The following is a 16,212-nucleotide window of genomic DNA, read 5'->3' on the forward strand; positions in this document are numbered from 1 at the left end:
TCCCTGTGAAATCAAGAGATATACAAGTGGCTACAAAAAGTATTTATACGTACCCTTATTCTCCAATGAAGCGCTTTTTTATTAGGTTCTGCATATCATTTCCATCAAAGTATAAAGTTCTTGCGATTGTACGAAAGTACATACTATTAAATGATGTAAAATTTATTGTATCGAATCAAACTAATTAGTATCTAGATGCAATAAGAAATACAATGGTGTACAAATACCTTTTGTTGTACCTACACATATACAATATGAAATATAAATTGTTTATTTTAAACCTTGTTAATGGTATGTGAAATTAAATACACGATTTGTCCAAGTGTTAGTCGATTTTAAATGTCATTGATAGAATTAATCACAATAGTTTCTTTATCAACTTTTAAAAGACCTTCTGTACCTTATATTCTATTATAGTTCTATTCCAAGAACTGTGTATAATGAACTTCTTAACCCTTTTGAAACAAAAAGTTTCTTTCAATAATAAATACAACGACAATAATGTAACAATATAACCTATAATACAAACGAGTCTGTGAAAAATAAATTAAATATAATTTTTTAAATAAGGTATGCAGTTCCATTTACAATAGTATCCTATGTGTATGTTGCAGTTTTTCGAGGGGACAAAACGCCATGTACAATTTGTAATTTGACATTTTATTCATTCCAAGAAACAAAACATACTGTATACATATTACAACGTTAGGCAAATTATCAAAAACCGTCGATCGAAATATATTCTTCCCCCGGAGGAGAAATTTCTTTTTCGTGTATGTTATTTATCGTGGCAAGCAGACGTTTCGTCTTGTAGCGCAGGAATTCGGTGATTATAAAGCAATTGCGCAGCAAGATACCAAGAAATAGGTTAGGTTACTAATATAATATAGATATGGGATTTATTGAAATATCAATCGATACGTTGTTGATACTATACGTCATACGTTATCGCCATATCGTATAAGTACTTAGGTACAATGTGGTTGTGCATTGCAGTTTCATAGAAAATATGCTGTTAGCTTAAATTACGATACTCATGGTATTTTCATTATTGCCCCGTACCACGTCAGTCCAAGTAGCGATGTCATGTGTCGCCAATTCTCCAATTCACCAATTCATTGAATCGGCTCCCGTTTAGAGCAGAGTTTGAGAAAATCAGTCACTGCCAGCTCTATTTTCTTCGGCACCCTCCTAAGAACATGACATACGAACGATGCGAAGATGTTCCAGGAAAATGTCGCGTACAGTATTGTACGTAAGTTTTAGCGATGGCAGTGAATAAAGTGAGCCCTTTTCGCGTAACTAACGATAAGAATTTTTACTCTTTGCTCTTGCATCATTCTCCTTATTCCTCAATTCCCTCTCTCTCTTTCTCTTTCTCTCTCACACGCGCGCGCACTCTCTCTCTCTCTCTCTCTCTCTCTCACACGCGCGCGCACTCTCTCTCTCTCTCTCTCTCTCTCTCTCTCTCTCTCTCTCTCTCTCTCTCTCTCTCTCTCTCTCTCTATCCACACACACACACACACTCAGAGTAGTTCCGTTCCTTTGTCTCCTTCTGGTTCTCGTTTGGTTCAACCGAAAATCAACATGTTGCAGATTCTCATAGCTTTTTATACCAGAACAGATAGTGATCTCCCTCGCTGATCTGTAGGTCATCCACACCTAAAAGATTGTTATAGTTAGAGCATAGTAACGGTGTTGTACATACATATGTCGATATGTCGATATTAGGACGCGGAAGTGACGCATGAAGTACACTTGGTAGTAAGGATATACAGTGCTGGACAAAAGTATTGGCACAGCATGATTGTTATGATAGAAATGCTTATAACTACTAAACAAATTGATTTAAACAAAAAACTTTTTGACGTATTTATTTATTATCTATTCTAGTTTATTACATAACAAGAGCAACAATATAAATAAAATAATACGCAAAATAATAACAAAAATATATTTTTTGAACATTTTATGGGTGGACAAAACTATTGGCACAGTAGAATATTTACGCTTATAACTAATTACATAATAAACTTCTAATATTTTGTTGGCAGTCCTTTTCTTTTAAGGACTTCCTTTCTTTCGTTTTTCTAGACATTATTACTCTTTCTTGGTTTTTTGTTGTTTAATAACTGAAGTCTCCAGTTATTAACCAAGAAAGAGTAATAATGTCTAGAAAAACGAAAGAAACCACAATTGAAGAAAGAAAAATAATATTAAATTTATATAAGATGAATAAATCTTACAACGAAATTGCACAAATCATAAACAGAAGTCGTTTTACTGTGCGTTCAGTCATAAAACGCTTTAAAAGTGAAGAAAATCTAGAGAATCAAATTAGGAGTGGTCGCCCTTCTAAGGTAACAATTCGAGAAAAAAGGAAAATCGTAAATATTGTAAAGAAGGATCCAAAAACTAATTCGACTGAAATTGCTTCGATGTTAAAAGCTGAGTGTGAAAAAGAAGTAAGTACCAAAACTGTACGTAGGGTATTGAAGGATGCCGGTTATTCTGCCCGTGCAGCACGAAGAAAGCCCTACATCAGTAAAATAAACCAAAAGAAAAGAGTGGAATTCGCGAAAGAGTTTGTTACGAAAGATACTGATTTTTGGGAAAAGATCATGTTTTCAGATGAAAGTAAGTTTAATATTTTTAAATCTGACGGCAGAATATTAGTATGGCGAAAACCCAACACAGAGATGGACGAACTGAATCTGCAAGCCACCATGAAACATGGGGGTGGTGGTTTAATGGTGTGGGGATGTATGGCATCATCGGGTGTAGGAGAACTTATATTCATTGATGAGATAATGGATAAATATGTATATTTAAATATACTCAAGCAAAATCTTTTGAAAAGTACTCAAAAATTAAACCTCCCCAGGGATTTCTATTTTCAGCAGGATCGAGATCCTAAACATATGGCGTATATTGTTCGTCAGTGGATAATATATAATACTGCCCACACATTAAACACACCACCTCAAAGTCCCGATATGAATCCCATTGAGCACGTGTGGAACGAATTGGAAAAAAGAATTAGGAAACATAATATCACAAGCAAGTCTGAACTGAAGAAAGTTCTTCTGCAGGAATGGAGCAATATTGTACCTGAATTCACTAAAAAATTAGTCCACTCGATGCCCAGAAGATTAAAGGAAGTCCTTAAAAGAAAAGGACTGCCAACAAAATATTAGAAGTTTATTATGTAATTAGTTATAAGCGTAAATATTCTACTGTGCCAATAGTTTTGTCCACCCATAAAATGTTCAAAAAATATATTTTTGTTATTATTTTGCGTATTATTTTATTTATATTGTTGCTCTTGTTATGTAATAAACTAGAATAGATAATAAATAAATACGTCAAAAAGTTTTTTGTTTAAATCAATTTGTTTAGTAGTTATAAGCATTTCTATCATAACAATCATGCTGTGCCAATACTTTTGTCCAGCACTGTATGTAATATGTGTATAGGGTGTCCCATGTAACTGGGACGAACTATAGCTGCAGTAAAAGGTAAAAGATAGAACAAAATTTCATTAGACAAAATTAAAATCTTTTGAACGATACATGTTGTAGAGTAGGTGACTACTTCGAAGTTGGTGAATATTTCCGAATATTTTAAGATCACCTCCATTTTTTCAAATAGAACTATATATCCATTTGTTTATACATCAATCGTTAAATCGTTGTATTCTCTATAAAAAAATATATACATATATAATAAAATATATAGGTGGAAAATTGCTTAGTTTAAAAGAGATTTTAACATTAATTTTGTAAAATCGTATCGTTATCGTATAAAAGACGAAGAAGACGATGTAACACTTGTATGTTTATGTTTTCCATATCTCCCATATACTCGATTTAATGAACTTTATATAAAATTGAAATATCCTTTAATTAAATTCTAATTTAATAATAATAAAAATCTAATAAAATTTAATTTAATTCTAACTTCTGTATAGAGTATGGAGAATCAAAAGACACAGCGGTTGATACATAGAAAGATTTATAAATCTATTTAAAACGTAGGATGATCTTAAGATCTTTAAAATCCTATCACTTCCAGAATGTATATGGACATACATAAACATCGGACCATGTATTATTCAAAACTATTTAATTTCATTTAGCGAAATTCTTTTCTATCTTTCATCATTTCAAAACTATGTATAACTTGTCCTAGTTACGTACGACACCCTGTATATACGAGTCTAGGGAAATTTTAACAAGAGACGCCAATCGCCCAAGTCTGACACTTCGAGTTTGATAAAACTTTATGCAAAGTCTCAACAGCCATTACAATTGGTGTCGAATATTTTTTTGAGATATTTTGGAAATCTCTATTAGAGATAGGGGAATTGTATAAATGGTCGAATTTGATGTTATTCAAGTTAATATTATGACGAGCAATATTTTTCAAATTTTTGAGAGGATGAAAGGTACGTTTAGTCTCAAAATAAAATACAAAAATAATTTTCTCGTCCATCATAAGTGAATTCCAGTGAAAAATAGAAAACGTGACTTATCATGTACTTTCTCTATAGTCTTCGTACAGTGATTAACAAGAGGAAGAAATTGTTTACATATTTTCAAATTACTAATAAATAATAAATAGTTCGTATGTTAATGGAACAAGCAACACGATATTTGAATCATCCCCTTTTGCACAAACCAAAACATACAGATGTAGTGCCATATTGAAATATTGAAAAATTAATAAGTAACCATATAAATATACATTATAATACAATACAAACATTAGAAATAGTATTATGAATATTATTTTTACTTTTATCTTGATTATCTATGACAATAAATAAAAAATAACAAGTTGATAGTATAGTGGTCCCTTGATTGTACTGAGCAGTGTATTTTTCCGCTTTTACATACCCCCAGGTGCAACCAGTTGATTACCCGGTGGCGAGGCTGGATCTGGCGGAGAAGTGAGTCGATATAACAACCAATAATGATAGGACATTGGTTCCTCTTTGTAACCTGCTATCGTGTGAACATAATGCCCATTCGGCCATTCGGATGCAACAAATTGGAAATGCGGTGACATTTCTGCGGCTAGAAGCATCACTTCGTAAAATGTTTCGTTTTTAGATGCGGTCACTATCAAACTGTATGTCTCGTTTATGTTGCTGCCAACCCATAGAGTGTAAGAGACGTTCACCATAATCGGTGTTGCAGCGGTAACGATCATACCATCGGTATTGCTGGTGTTGAGCGTGTTTACTGCATTATTGCCATTGTTCCCGTTATTCCCATTGTTTCCATTAGTTTCGATATTCCCAACGGTAACATTAACCGCGATACTGCCTCCAGAAATTACAGATATCGATACACTGTCGTTGCGATTGCCTGGAATCGCCGCTGGCTCTGCGGCATTGCATTGAAATATTTGTAAAATTGTGTAACTGTAGCAACTATACCCTAGATCGGGCTCGAAAAATAGCAGTTTCACTTTGGAATATAATGCCATAAAAAAAAACTATCGACGCTACAAGAAAAAGACTGTTTGTATCCCAATGCCTTATACACGGTGCTTCAGCAAGTTGCTATCAAACTTCAGATGCATGTAATGTAGTACTCATCAAAAAGAGCAAAAAGCGGCCCACGAAAATATTGTTAATTATCGGTACCATCCGCTTCACCGATATCGATGACTTTTCAATATGTTATAGAACTCAATATTTTGAGCAACTTTTTCCTATACGTGTAACCACCGCTCGGTCTTAGTATTCGAGATATTTGCAAAAGCTATCGATACTATTACTGTGAATTCTGTTTACAATTGCGCATCCCTTACAGTGTCAGCGTTATTATTGGTGGAATAAAATCACACCTAACCAAAACCTGTATAAATTACAAACAAAAGATATGAATTAGGTTAGGCGTTACAATATATGCGACCACCGCATCGCGGCGAGGCTTAAGGTTAGTTGATGCAGACATATGTATACGCTGTCACGCATGCGCAATTGCATATTCGCTGTGAAGGAATTCACTGTGGTGGTACCGATAGTGTTTTGCCAATGTCTCGAAAACTAAGGCCGAGCAATGGTTTGTATGCACACATAGGTAAAAGTTGTTCAGAATCATATCCCGATAATACATTCAAAAATCATTAGAATCGATTAGGTGGATGAGATATCGATAATTACCAGAACTATTTATGTGTATACGGAGGTTCGTTACTTTTAGGATTAGGTTTCGAAAAGTTATTCAAAATGTAATACGCTGCCCCGTCATATACATACATAGATATAGAAGGGAGACAACGACGCGTATGTATGCGCTTCTCAAAGTCCTATGTGTCAATACAAAATGCCAGTGAGACAATTAGAATTCCACGTCCAGGAATTTTAGAAAGAATATGGAATTTTCTGATATGAAGGTGTCAAGCGCGTGTAGAAATGGAAGGAGGACATGGAGAGAATCTTTTGTAACCAGGAAAAAAAAGAATGTCAGTCGCTTTAATCGAAACAAAGTTGTTCACAATTTTAAAAACATTGATTTTTCGACCCATGCTTATTAGAACTTTTTTCATCGTTTGGCGAATACTATCTGCTTTAAAAACTATGAACCTCTTTTTCCTACCACTCTGTATTATACAAAACACTTTGAAGTCTCATTAACAATGTAAGGGGACACAATAATCGCGATCATTTGAAAATGTACGTACAAATTACGGAATTTCTATTAAAAGCATACACTTCGCGAAGGTAACCAAAGCATTTGAACAGTCAATTAGTCGTGATATTAATATATATATATGTCGGAGATGAAAGGACACCGGGCCCCTTCGTTGGAATTATTTGGAAAAGCCTCAATACTGTAGCATTTACGAAATAACCCAGACACAGTCATTCGAAACTTGAGACAATGAGTTTAGGCTCGAGGCGACAACCGGTCGCCGAGCGTAGCCACGGTCACGGGATGAACGTTCCACCTAACAGAGATGTAAAGTTACATAGCTTTCCTTTAAAGAATTGGCAGTACAGATACTTGACAATAAGACATTCCAACGGCCCCGCAGCTCGCCACACACAGACCCCATTCTTTGGGCAAGATGATCGCCAGATGCCGATGCATCGTTTACAGTTTATGTTCAGATAGCCTGAGGAACCGTTACAAATTTTAGGACTTAGTTAACTAAAGTCCTTCAGATTGACAAACAGTCTTTATTCTATCAGCCTGTAAATCTGTCACCTATTGCGGGAAGATATGGGAAACCTGATTTGGTCACGTACGACGCTGCCTGCTAGGAACTCTCTCTCAAGGGCGGCTAGCATCCTTTTCTAACCGCCAACATAGAAATTGACCAATTAACAGCAACGTCTATTTCCCTCACCCTCCGAGTGGAGGCTTTCTTTGACGAATCCGATGATCTCGTGCCCTTAGGCACACCCCATCATAGTTTTCCTCTGCAGCGTCGTCGTGACGGAAAGTCATTCCCTTTCTGGCAATCTCATTAGCTAAACGCCTAGTGTACTAGTACTATCGGAATAATCTACATCTTAACGAAGAGTCGATCAAACGATCCTTGTATCACGAGTAGTAAGTCGAGTCCGACTTAGACTTTGAAGCAAAGTATATTCGTTATCCCGTGGACCGTGGATTCGCTATATCGAACCTAGGGCCATTGTCATTAGCGTCCAGTTACCGCGTCCGCTTGTCAATCTCGTATCAACCATATTTGTGTAATAAACATCTGTGCGACAATCATGAACAACACTGGTGAAGACTCATTAAACGCCTTTAACGCCAACCCGACATATATATATATACAATTAGTGGTAAAGACTAATACTTGTACTAATAACTAAAGACTCACTATATATATAGTGGTAAAGAGTGAGTCCTTAGTTATTAGTACAAGTATTAGTCTTTACCACTAATTGTACACGTATGTTTAAGACTATTATTCATGTCGTATACTAGTTTTTCACTACCAATAACTGTATGTTTGCAATAAATGTCTTATAGACATATACATTTTCGCATTGCTTTCAGATTCAACTATTATGATCGCGAACATCGATATAACGTTAGCGAAATTTCAAAGAGTTTCGCATAATGCACATAGTATAGCCATAAAAAAGGTTCCGTGGTAAGTGTTCGTGGGCCAAATAATTGAATGTATTGTATTTGACTAAATTATTCTATGCTCGTACGCGATAAGTTACTAAATTACTCAACCAACGATTACTGGACGTGCCTGTATGAGCCTTGGTATGTATGAAAAAGAAGAAAAGAGGGATGACGAATGTTAAAAGTACTTACCATTACCACCTGTAGTGAATTTCGGTAATGAAGTTTCGCTAGGTCCTTGCCCGCAATCAAGCGTTCTGATACTCGCTAAACCACGTGGTGTCACTCCTAGAAGTGCTTCAGCGGTCGCACGAACATCACCAGCGAAAGAACCATCGGCTCGTTGCTGACTAGTTAACCATGCTAAAGCAGCTGATCTATTCCAATTATCAGCAGGCTCATTTTCTGCTTCCTCGAGGGCTTGCATTACTAAGGCCGTTGTACGAACGTCTCCGAAACTACCATCGAGTCTTTGCTGTTGTGCTAAACCAATCGATGGTTTGCGCACAAAATGATGGAGATTTCGATGTCTGTGGTCCTGCACGATGCACCTTAAGGCTAAGATTACCATTGCAACGGTATCTATGATCAGAAAGAGAAATTATGAGATGAAGGGAAGTGATTGTTTTGAAAAACCAATTCGGAAATAGTCTAACAATAAGAGCTCTTTCATATGGGGCTATAAAAAGTAATCACACGCTATCGTATTTATTATAGCACTTACATACTTGTTACAGGCAATACATTTTCTTCACGACGTTGTAGCAGATAGCTCGCCGCTATCTAGCCTTACCGTAATTTGTGACTGAACCGAGGGCTCGGATAAGGACCTTGGCAAGACGCTTGAGTGCATGTTTGAAAAGTCGATAGCCGCCGCGATCCCAAGGCGTTGAGCTATGAAACGAAGCGTCGATGATACGACTGTTTAGTGTTTATAGAGCTTACAGAGAGGATGCGTAAGGTAGTTGACTGACGCGTCGCATTGCCAAATAATAAAGACTTTGTCTAAATCTAAAGTCTAAAGGATTTGGCCAGATGAGTAGGGAAGGCAATGATACCTTTTTTCGTAAGCGAACTGTGACTGTGAAGCACCACGCGACATTTATCTCCCCAGAATCTTGAAGAAATAAACCTATCCTGATAAATTTCTAACATACTAATTAATTAGATACAGGTATGTACTTTCATATGTCTGCAAAAATTTGGTCCTGAGAAAATGAAATGTGTGTAGAGCCTGATAAAGGAAACGTTCATTGGAAAATAAGGATGTTTGTCAATACTTTAACCAATGTATATACGTGTATCACAATACGTGTATGAGATATACTTTCGAGACTACAATATGGGAAATACTCATGCGATACAATATCCATTTAATTCCGTAACAGGATGTGGACCATTTGCTCATGAGTGATACTTCATTTCAAACAGTCAATTATCCATTATATTAATAAAGCGGTAATAATATTCAGTGAGATCATAGTTAACACTTATTATGTGTCTAGATATACGTTTGCAATAAATATTTCGTAATTTCTCTGTACAGTAGTGTTCGCTTTGGTGTTCGGATCTGCCAAAAGTTCTTGGAAATAGACTCCCTCTCTGTACGCTTTATAACATGTTGCGACGTACGTGTCGACGCCTAGGTTTCATGAAATTTGCATCAGCATGAGTTCTCCTCGACATTACCAGTTCTTCTGCATTTGTGATTATGTGTGATACCGACGTTGAAACATTAATTATTTTTATTATTTTCCATATATTCCAGTATTGTTATCCATAGGAGGAGTTTTATGTTATTAAAAAGATTAAAAAATTAAAAGTCTGGAAGAAATGAGTATTACGATGGTTAATCGAGACGAAGAGATTTTTTCATTTAAAGGATTGATAAACAAAATTCAATGTAAATTATCTCCGGCTACCTTCAATGGTATGCTTGGTATGCTACCCTCTACCTCTACGCGTTGAAACTTGCACCCAAATTGGCTTTGCTCGCCACTTAAGATCGGATTCTGATTTTTGCATCCATTCCATTCGCTGATATGGAACTACATGAATTGTAACATGTATCGTGAAATCTAAGTGTCGATGCATCGCAACATGTCTCAACGTGTATAGGAGCCTTTACGTTGTCTCATTGTCTCACTGAAGGCTGCGTGCCGATATCAATATCTCACTCACATTCGTTCTTTCGTCTTCTCTCGCGATCAGCTAAATTCTCAGAAGTCACCAAGCCAGATAAACATGCAGATTTGTCCCAGACTGTGAAAGCTAAAGCGAACAATACTGTGAATTTTCCGATTGGTTTCATATTGCGATACATATAATTATGATACTCGTGTCTTATTGCGTTGCTAACGAAATTTTAAGATGTTTCGTATAACACGTGTAATCTGTATATTCACAGAAACCAATGTTTGTAAATACTTTCATGAGCCTGCGTATCCCCATATAAAAAAACTCTTAACAACTCCGACGCAATCAGGAGAATATCGGGAAACTCTGAAGGCACTCACCCACATTGTGATCCTGAGCAGCGTTCGCAATGTCAAGCAATCGACGTATCTGTCTTTTCCTTACATGAGCTTGTGCGTTGCACGCAGCTAGCGTTGTAAGGGCGAACTCATAATCGGTCGGCGGTTCGTGATGTTGTAGCGTTCCAATCAAGTCGTGACCGTGAAACTGTCTTGGATCCGTGCACATGGCGTTTAAGGCAAGAGTGTAGCGTGCCAGTCGAACCGGTGAAAAACCAACTTCTCTGTGTCTATAGAAAAATGCTGTCATTGTTTTTTGAGTGAATAATAAAAAATCTGCGCATTTTTGCGCATTCATGAGAAACTTAAGGATACAAAGATACACGGAACGCATACAAAATATAAAACTGTTCAAAATATATTCAAAATAGAAAAAATAAAATATTCGTTATAATTTTCAATAGGTAAAACGCATGTTTGTTTAAATTACTTCATCGACTTAATTGACTGTATGAAAACGTAAATTTGCAAAAAGGGAATTATCTAGGTAATTATCGGTATCTCATCCACCTCACTTATTTCGATAATTTTTAAATATGATGAAGAAATCAGCATACTTGATTATACTTACAATACTTGCAAAATACTGTCGTTGCCACTGCACTGAATTCTGTCTACAATTGTGCATCCGTGGCAGCGTATATTGTCAGTATTAGTCGCCAACCGTTTCACAGTGGCGCGGTAGATGGATAAAACAACAGAATTTTTGTTCTTTGTTTATGGTTCATATAGGTTCGGATTCGATCTCATTTTAGCGGCCGATGTGATGTGACCGGCAACCAATACTGACACACAGACTGTCACGGAGACAGTGTTTTACGAATATTTTGGATTTGCATGTATAGAAAACAGTTGTTCAGAATCATATTCAAAAGTCATCGAAATCGCAGAGCTGAGCGTGATATCTATAGCCGAATAGTACTTAGAGAATTTTAGATTTTAAACTTTCATGGTGTTTCCTAGATTACAAATATTTTTTGACGGGCGTATTTATGATTCTTCGGGTTTCGATCCTGAATCTAACAATACATCGCGCTTTATTTTATTCAGACGTTCCTCTTCGCAGTTCCTTTTCACTTCTCTGTCCATTAAAGATACGTTCGAAACTCGAAGAACTGCAAACATGTCATGATGTCTTGACTTCCTAGAGAAGGACGAACATGAATAAGGATTGGGTTTGCTACAGTTATGAGTCACTCAATTGTGAACGTCGTCCAACTACCTATAGACCCTTGTACTTATCTGTACTACCCGTGAAACTATTAAAAAAAGAGTATCTTTTACCTCCATAATAGCAAGACTATTTCCAACTCCATTTGTTTGCTGCTGAGTTGCAGTTCGAGGGGAGCGGCAGGTGCAACATTATCCTCTCGCGAGAGATTGCTTAGTCGGAGGACCAGCAACACTCGATGAGTGTCGTTTCCCCAACCAGCGTTTTTATTTCGTTGATTCCATAACCATGCAGTTGCTCGTTCCAAAATGTTCTCCGCATCAGTATCGCTTGAAGTGGACTCTGTGATGCTTCCCACTATAAATTTAATTAATTGTCTATTAACTTTCTTTTGTTCTTATTGTGTATCATGTACAATGCCTCATGAAAGTATTTGGACACTTATACATAGTAGCCACCCACATGCTATATTTATTTTTATTTTATTTGTTTTATCAATAAGATATGACACTTTACCAAATGTCCTTCAGGACAAATTGTAAAAAACCAAAAAAAACTTATACGTAGTAATTTCTTGTGAAAGTATTATCTGTGTGTGCTAAATGATACATTCTGAAATTTCATTGGCATTGCAATGATTCGATAATCGTGAATGTATTGGTGAAGTTTGAAACAAATACTCTTTTCATTGTTTTAACGTCTAAAATCAGGATTACAAGTAACCTCCCATATTTTCGGGTAGCTTCTGTCGTAGATTATAATATATAAGTCGGATGAAGAAGATTCTTCTTTTATTAACACAAATGCCATCGACATTGTTCCAAGCAGTGAATAAACATAATTTAATTTTAAATGAAATGTAAGGAAAATATACATTATATATCATCGTTCATTTTTTTTAATAGAATTCAACAAATGTATAATTTATTGAGTTTATAAGTATTATTCCTAATGATTAATTTGGTAGTTTAAAAATTATGTAGAGACTATAGTGTGTTTAGAAAAGGAAGATCTTTCTTTACGTAATTACATTTATCCGATTTCTTCGAATAATTTCCTATTGATTATTAATTATTTATACTAATAATTTAAAAAGTTGAAAGTACATATTTTTGTAATAATATACCAGAAATGTAAAAGAACGAAACAACAAAAATACTGTCGTCATTTTATAAATCATTCTGAATTCTTCGCCTCGTCACAGTATTACAATATCAAAGGTTTTCTATCCAAATCGATGTGAACAGATGAGTCACAAGTACAAAGGGTTAGAACTGCAAAGAAAAACTATACCTTTGGCATAGGCCACATTCAACGTGCACAAACACGTTAGAAACAGCACCATTACAGCTGCCATACTTGCTCTTCCCCACATTTTCACCGACGATCGCACGATATTACCTGAAAGATAACAAATATTAACAACAATTAAAACGTTCTATTACCTTTCTTCGTCTGATTTCATCTAACAGCTGTACACTGCGTTTCATAACTATGAAACCACCCTAAAATTTTCAATTTGAGGCTGAAATATTCTGTAGGGAATATCTTCAGATTTGTTTCACATTTTACCAATTCATAAAAGACATAACCTAGCAAACACGAAGATGGCACCCCGCTGGGGGTAGGCACCCACATGCTATATTTTTATTTTCTAATCACTATGATATAATATTTTACCAAATGTCCTTCTGGACAAATTGTAAAAACCAATAAATAAACTAGAAAAAAAGAAATTTTACCAATATAATACTATACTGCAGATTTTGATGCGTTTAAAAGAATTTCAAAGTAACTTGAGAAGTCGCATGATATCGAAAAATACAGAAAATTTCCAGAAAACAGAGTATTCGTTACAATGTTTGACATTTGGAATTTGCAAAACAACGTTCTATGTAGCTTTCATATTTTTCATTCTATTGTTAAAAATACGAACGAATATCGCAAGTCAACCCGTTACACTGCCAATGAAATTTCAAAATGTTTCGTATACTTAGCCACAATGTACCCATAAAAAGCGATTAAGGTTTATTCAATATTTATACACATTCAAATATTTTCACTGAGTTCTCTAGCATTTTTGTTCTTTCCAGACAGTACGTGGAATCTGTCCTTTTCTAAGGAAAAGTATCGTGCAATTTGTTTTTGGGGAAAAAAGAGAAACGACGAATCGATTGAAAATTCTTGAATGATTTTGCAGTCATGAAACACAGTCAATGGCATTGTTAAATATTACTTCGTATTCACACTATTACTCTCAGCCAACTATTCTTATATTCTTCACGATCTTGAAAATCGCTCGGGACCCGATTGCCAATACGACTGTTCAATGGTCAAGGCCACTGATTATATTCGCCTATATCAGCAATGATATGTATAAATGTGCAGAAAGTTGACAAGCAACGGTCACACCGGCAAAAAAGACACTATCGCTACGCCCGCGGAAATGCTACTGGGAACAACGCGTGGGAATATTGCGTGGGATCGATATCGCGGCATTCGCCATCCTTCCAGCCGATGTACATATATACACGCTAATCCCCCACTGTATAGGTAAATACATGTGCCTGTGTTCTCCTTTTCTCTGCTGGGGCCTAGTTGTTCGCCTCCTTCTTTTCATGTCACTGTCTCTTACCCGCACCTACTTGCCAACACCACCGTGTTCTCTTCGCACCCTCTGTCCCACCTTTGCCTCAATCATTATCATTTCACTCCCTTCTGCTATTCTTATCGGCTTATCAACTCGATCTATAGGCATAGTGTATAAATTCGATTTGCTTATGTAATAACAAAGAATAAACAAATTTTTGTATCTATTCCTCGGTTTGTTTCAACGTTTAGAATCCAAACGTGTCCCACTGTAAAAATGTTCTCGACCTTTTTGAAATTTCGTTGGTCTTTTTTTCATTTTTCAGGCAATCGTAGCAAAAGCTACGAAATCTGTTATCGATAAAGGAACCATGTGTTTATACGTACGTGGTTTCGGATTTGCAGTAACTGAGCGAGGAAATTTGTAATAGGCTTGATAATTATAACTCACATTTCCTTCCTTTTCTTTCGAGTTGTCGAATTTGTACGCTTTTGTACGATTTTGTACTCGAAGTAGAAACAAAGTTATATAAAGTTTGGACAAGCACGAAAAGTTACATAAAGTTTGAACAAGCACAAAAAGGAAAAGATAACTCCCTCTGCTTTCTACGCAGATCGCTTTCGCGTTCGATTCTTTTCTTTCTTTCAAATCCATTTTTTTTCTTTATTTATTTATTCGTTTGATTTCTGACAACATTTAGATACGACACAAAAGCTGCCATTGATTTTATTCAAGAACTACTTTAGTATTAATACTAGATAAGGAAAGGATAACAAATATAGTAATATTCATACTGAATTTTGTCCTGTAACATTTGATCTCGTCCCATCGTGTCAACTACTAAAATATTAAAAAACGAAATCGAAACAATCCTATGCTGTAACAGATACGCGATAGTAGCTCAACGGTCAAGTAAAATCGACGTATTTCAAACAAACATAAAATACGAAAATTTTGCAAATATACATGCACATTGTGCATAATATACAATTTACTTACCTTATGGAAAACGTACTACTTAAAACACACGTCTTTGAACGCACGTTCACTTAAATGTTTAGGATATTTTTCGGTATTAATATTGCCTAAGAATACGAGGGTTGGAGTGAGGCACGTTGAATCGAACAGCTACTGTTAAGAGCGATGCAATGAGAGCGCATAAGGGGTGCAAAGGGTTTCAAGATCGCCCTCTTTCTCGCCCGTTATTGCAGCACACAGATTGGCGCGCCATGTTTAAGATCACGCTACAGATACGAAATAAAAATAACATTTATTTCGTGACCCACGAAAGTATTTGTTCACTCACCATGAAGGAAACTTTTATATATTATATTATATATTTTACATAAATTACGTTAAATCTGTAATGAAATATAATTATCATGATTGGATATGTGATAAAATTTGAAATCAATACGAGAATGTATATACATACAAGAGAGGAGTTACAAAACTTTATATCTAACATATGTTTGTAGTAATGTATTTGGTAAAATATTAATATACAGGACATGAATAGACATCTTAAACATAACAGATGCAATGTTGAGCCTTATTAATATGTATAATTCATAGTCGATTGTGATTTCCGATAAATATAGTAACTACAAAAAGTATTTGTACTTACATAACCTTATCTTCCAATGTAGCGTTTTTTTAGCAAGTCTTGCATTTCAGTTGCACAGTATCAATTCTTTGTAGTTACATGAAAGTACTACTAATGGTAAATGATATGAAATTTAATATGTAATTGACATGAAATTTAATACTGTTAATTTACTATTGTACCTTAACCTAACTAATTATTATATA

The 16,212-nt window shown here is 35.5% G+C and overlaps 1 protein-coding gene across 8 annotated transcripts; it reads right to left on the reverse strand.

Annotated features, from left to right (window-relative positions):
• Nucleotides 1-639: 639 nt before the first annotated feature.
• On the reverse strand, nucleotides 640-16,159 carry LOC132914631 (uncharacterized protein CG3556). 8 transcript variants are annotated; one of them, XM_060973903.1, is made up of 8 exons: nucleotides 16,028-16,159; nucleotides 13,104-13,211; nucleotides 11,924-12,167; nucleotides 10,622-10,869; nucleotides 8,298-8,687; nucleotides 4,899-5,390; nucleotides 1,440-1,662; nucleotides 640-1,351 (listed from the first exon to the last, which is right to left on the reverse strand). In XM_060973903.1, exons 2-7 carry the CDS (start codon nucleotides 13,183-13,185, stop codon nucleotides 1,601-1,603), a joined length of 1,518 nt encoding a protein of 505 aa, XP_060829886.1. In that variant the 5' UTR covers nucleotides 13,186-13,211; nucleotides 16,028-16,159; the 3' UTR covers nucleotides 640-1,351; nucleotides 1,440-1,600. The 8 variants fall into 8 exon arrangements, with proteins under 8 accessions (XP_060829886.1, XP_060829880.1, XP_060829882.1 ...); XM_060973897.1 differs by lacking the exon at nucleotides 16,028-16,159 and adding an exon at nucleotides 15,400-15,602 and having other exon boundaries at nucleotides 640-1,380; nucleotides 1,513-1,662; XM_060973899.1 differs by lacking the exon at nucleotides 16,028-16,159 and adding an exon at nucleotides 15,400-15,602 and having other exon boundaries at nucleotides 640-1,398; nucleotides 1,513-1,662.
• Between the last annotated feature and the right edge of the window lie 53 nt (nucleotides 16,160-16,212).

This window comes from Bombus pascuorum, chromosome 15 (assembly GCF_905332965.1).
Source record: "Bombus pascuorum chromosome 15, iyBomPasc1.1, whole genome shotgun sequence".
In the NCBI taxonomy this organism is placed as follows: Eukaryota; Metazoa; Arthropoda; class Insecta; order Hymenoptera; family Apidae; genus Bombus; species Bombus pascuorum.

Excerpts from the sequence above, each read along its gene's own strand:
- LOC132914631 (XM_060973903.1), bottom strand. The coding sequence starts at position 13,185 with ATGTGGGGAAGAGCAAGTATGGCAGCTGTAATGGTGCTGTTTCTAACG. Across the intron at positions 10,870-11,923 it reads ATAGTCTTGCTATTATGGAG|ACACAGAGAAGTTGGTTTTT; the intron begins GTAAAAGATACT and ends ATTTTTCTATAG. Across the intron at positions 8,688-10,621 it reads TGCTCAGGATCACAATGTGG|ATACCGTTGCAATGGTAATC; the intron begins GTGAGTGCCTTC and ends TTCTGATCATAG.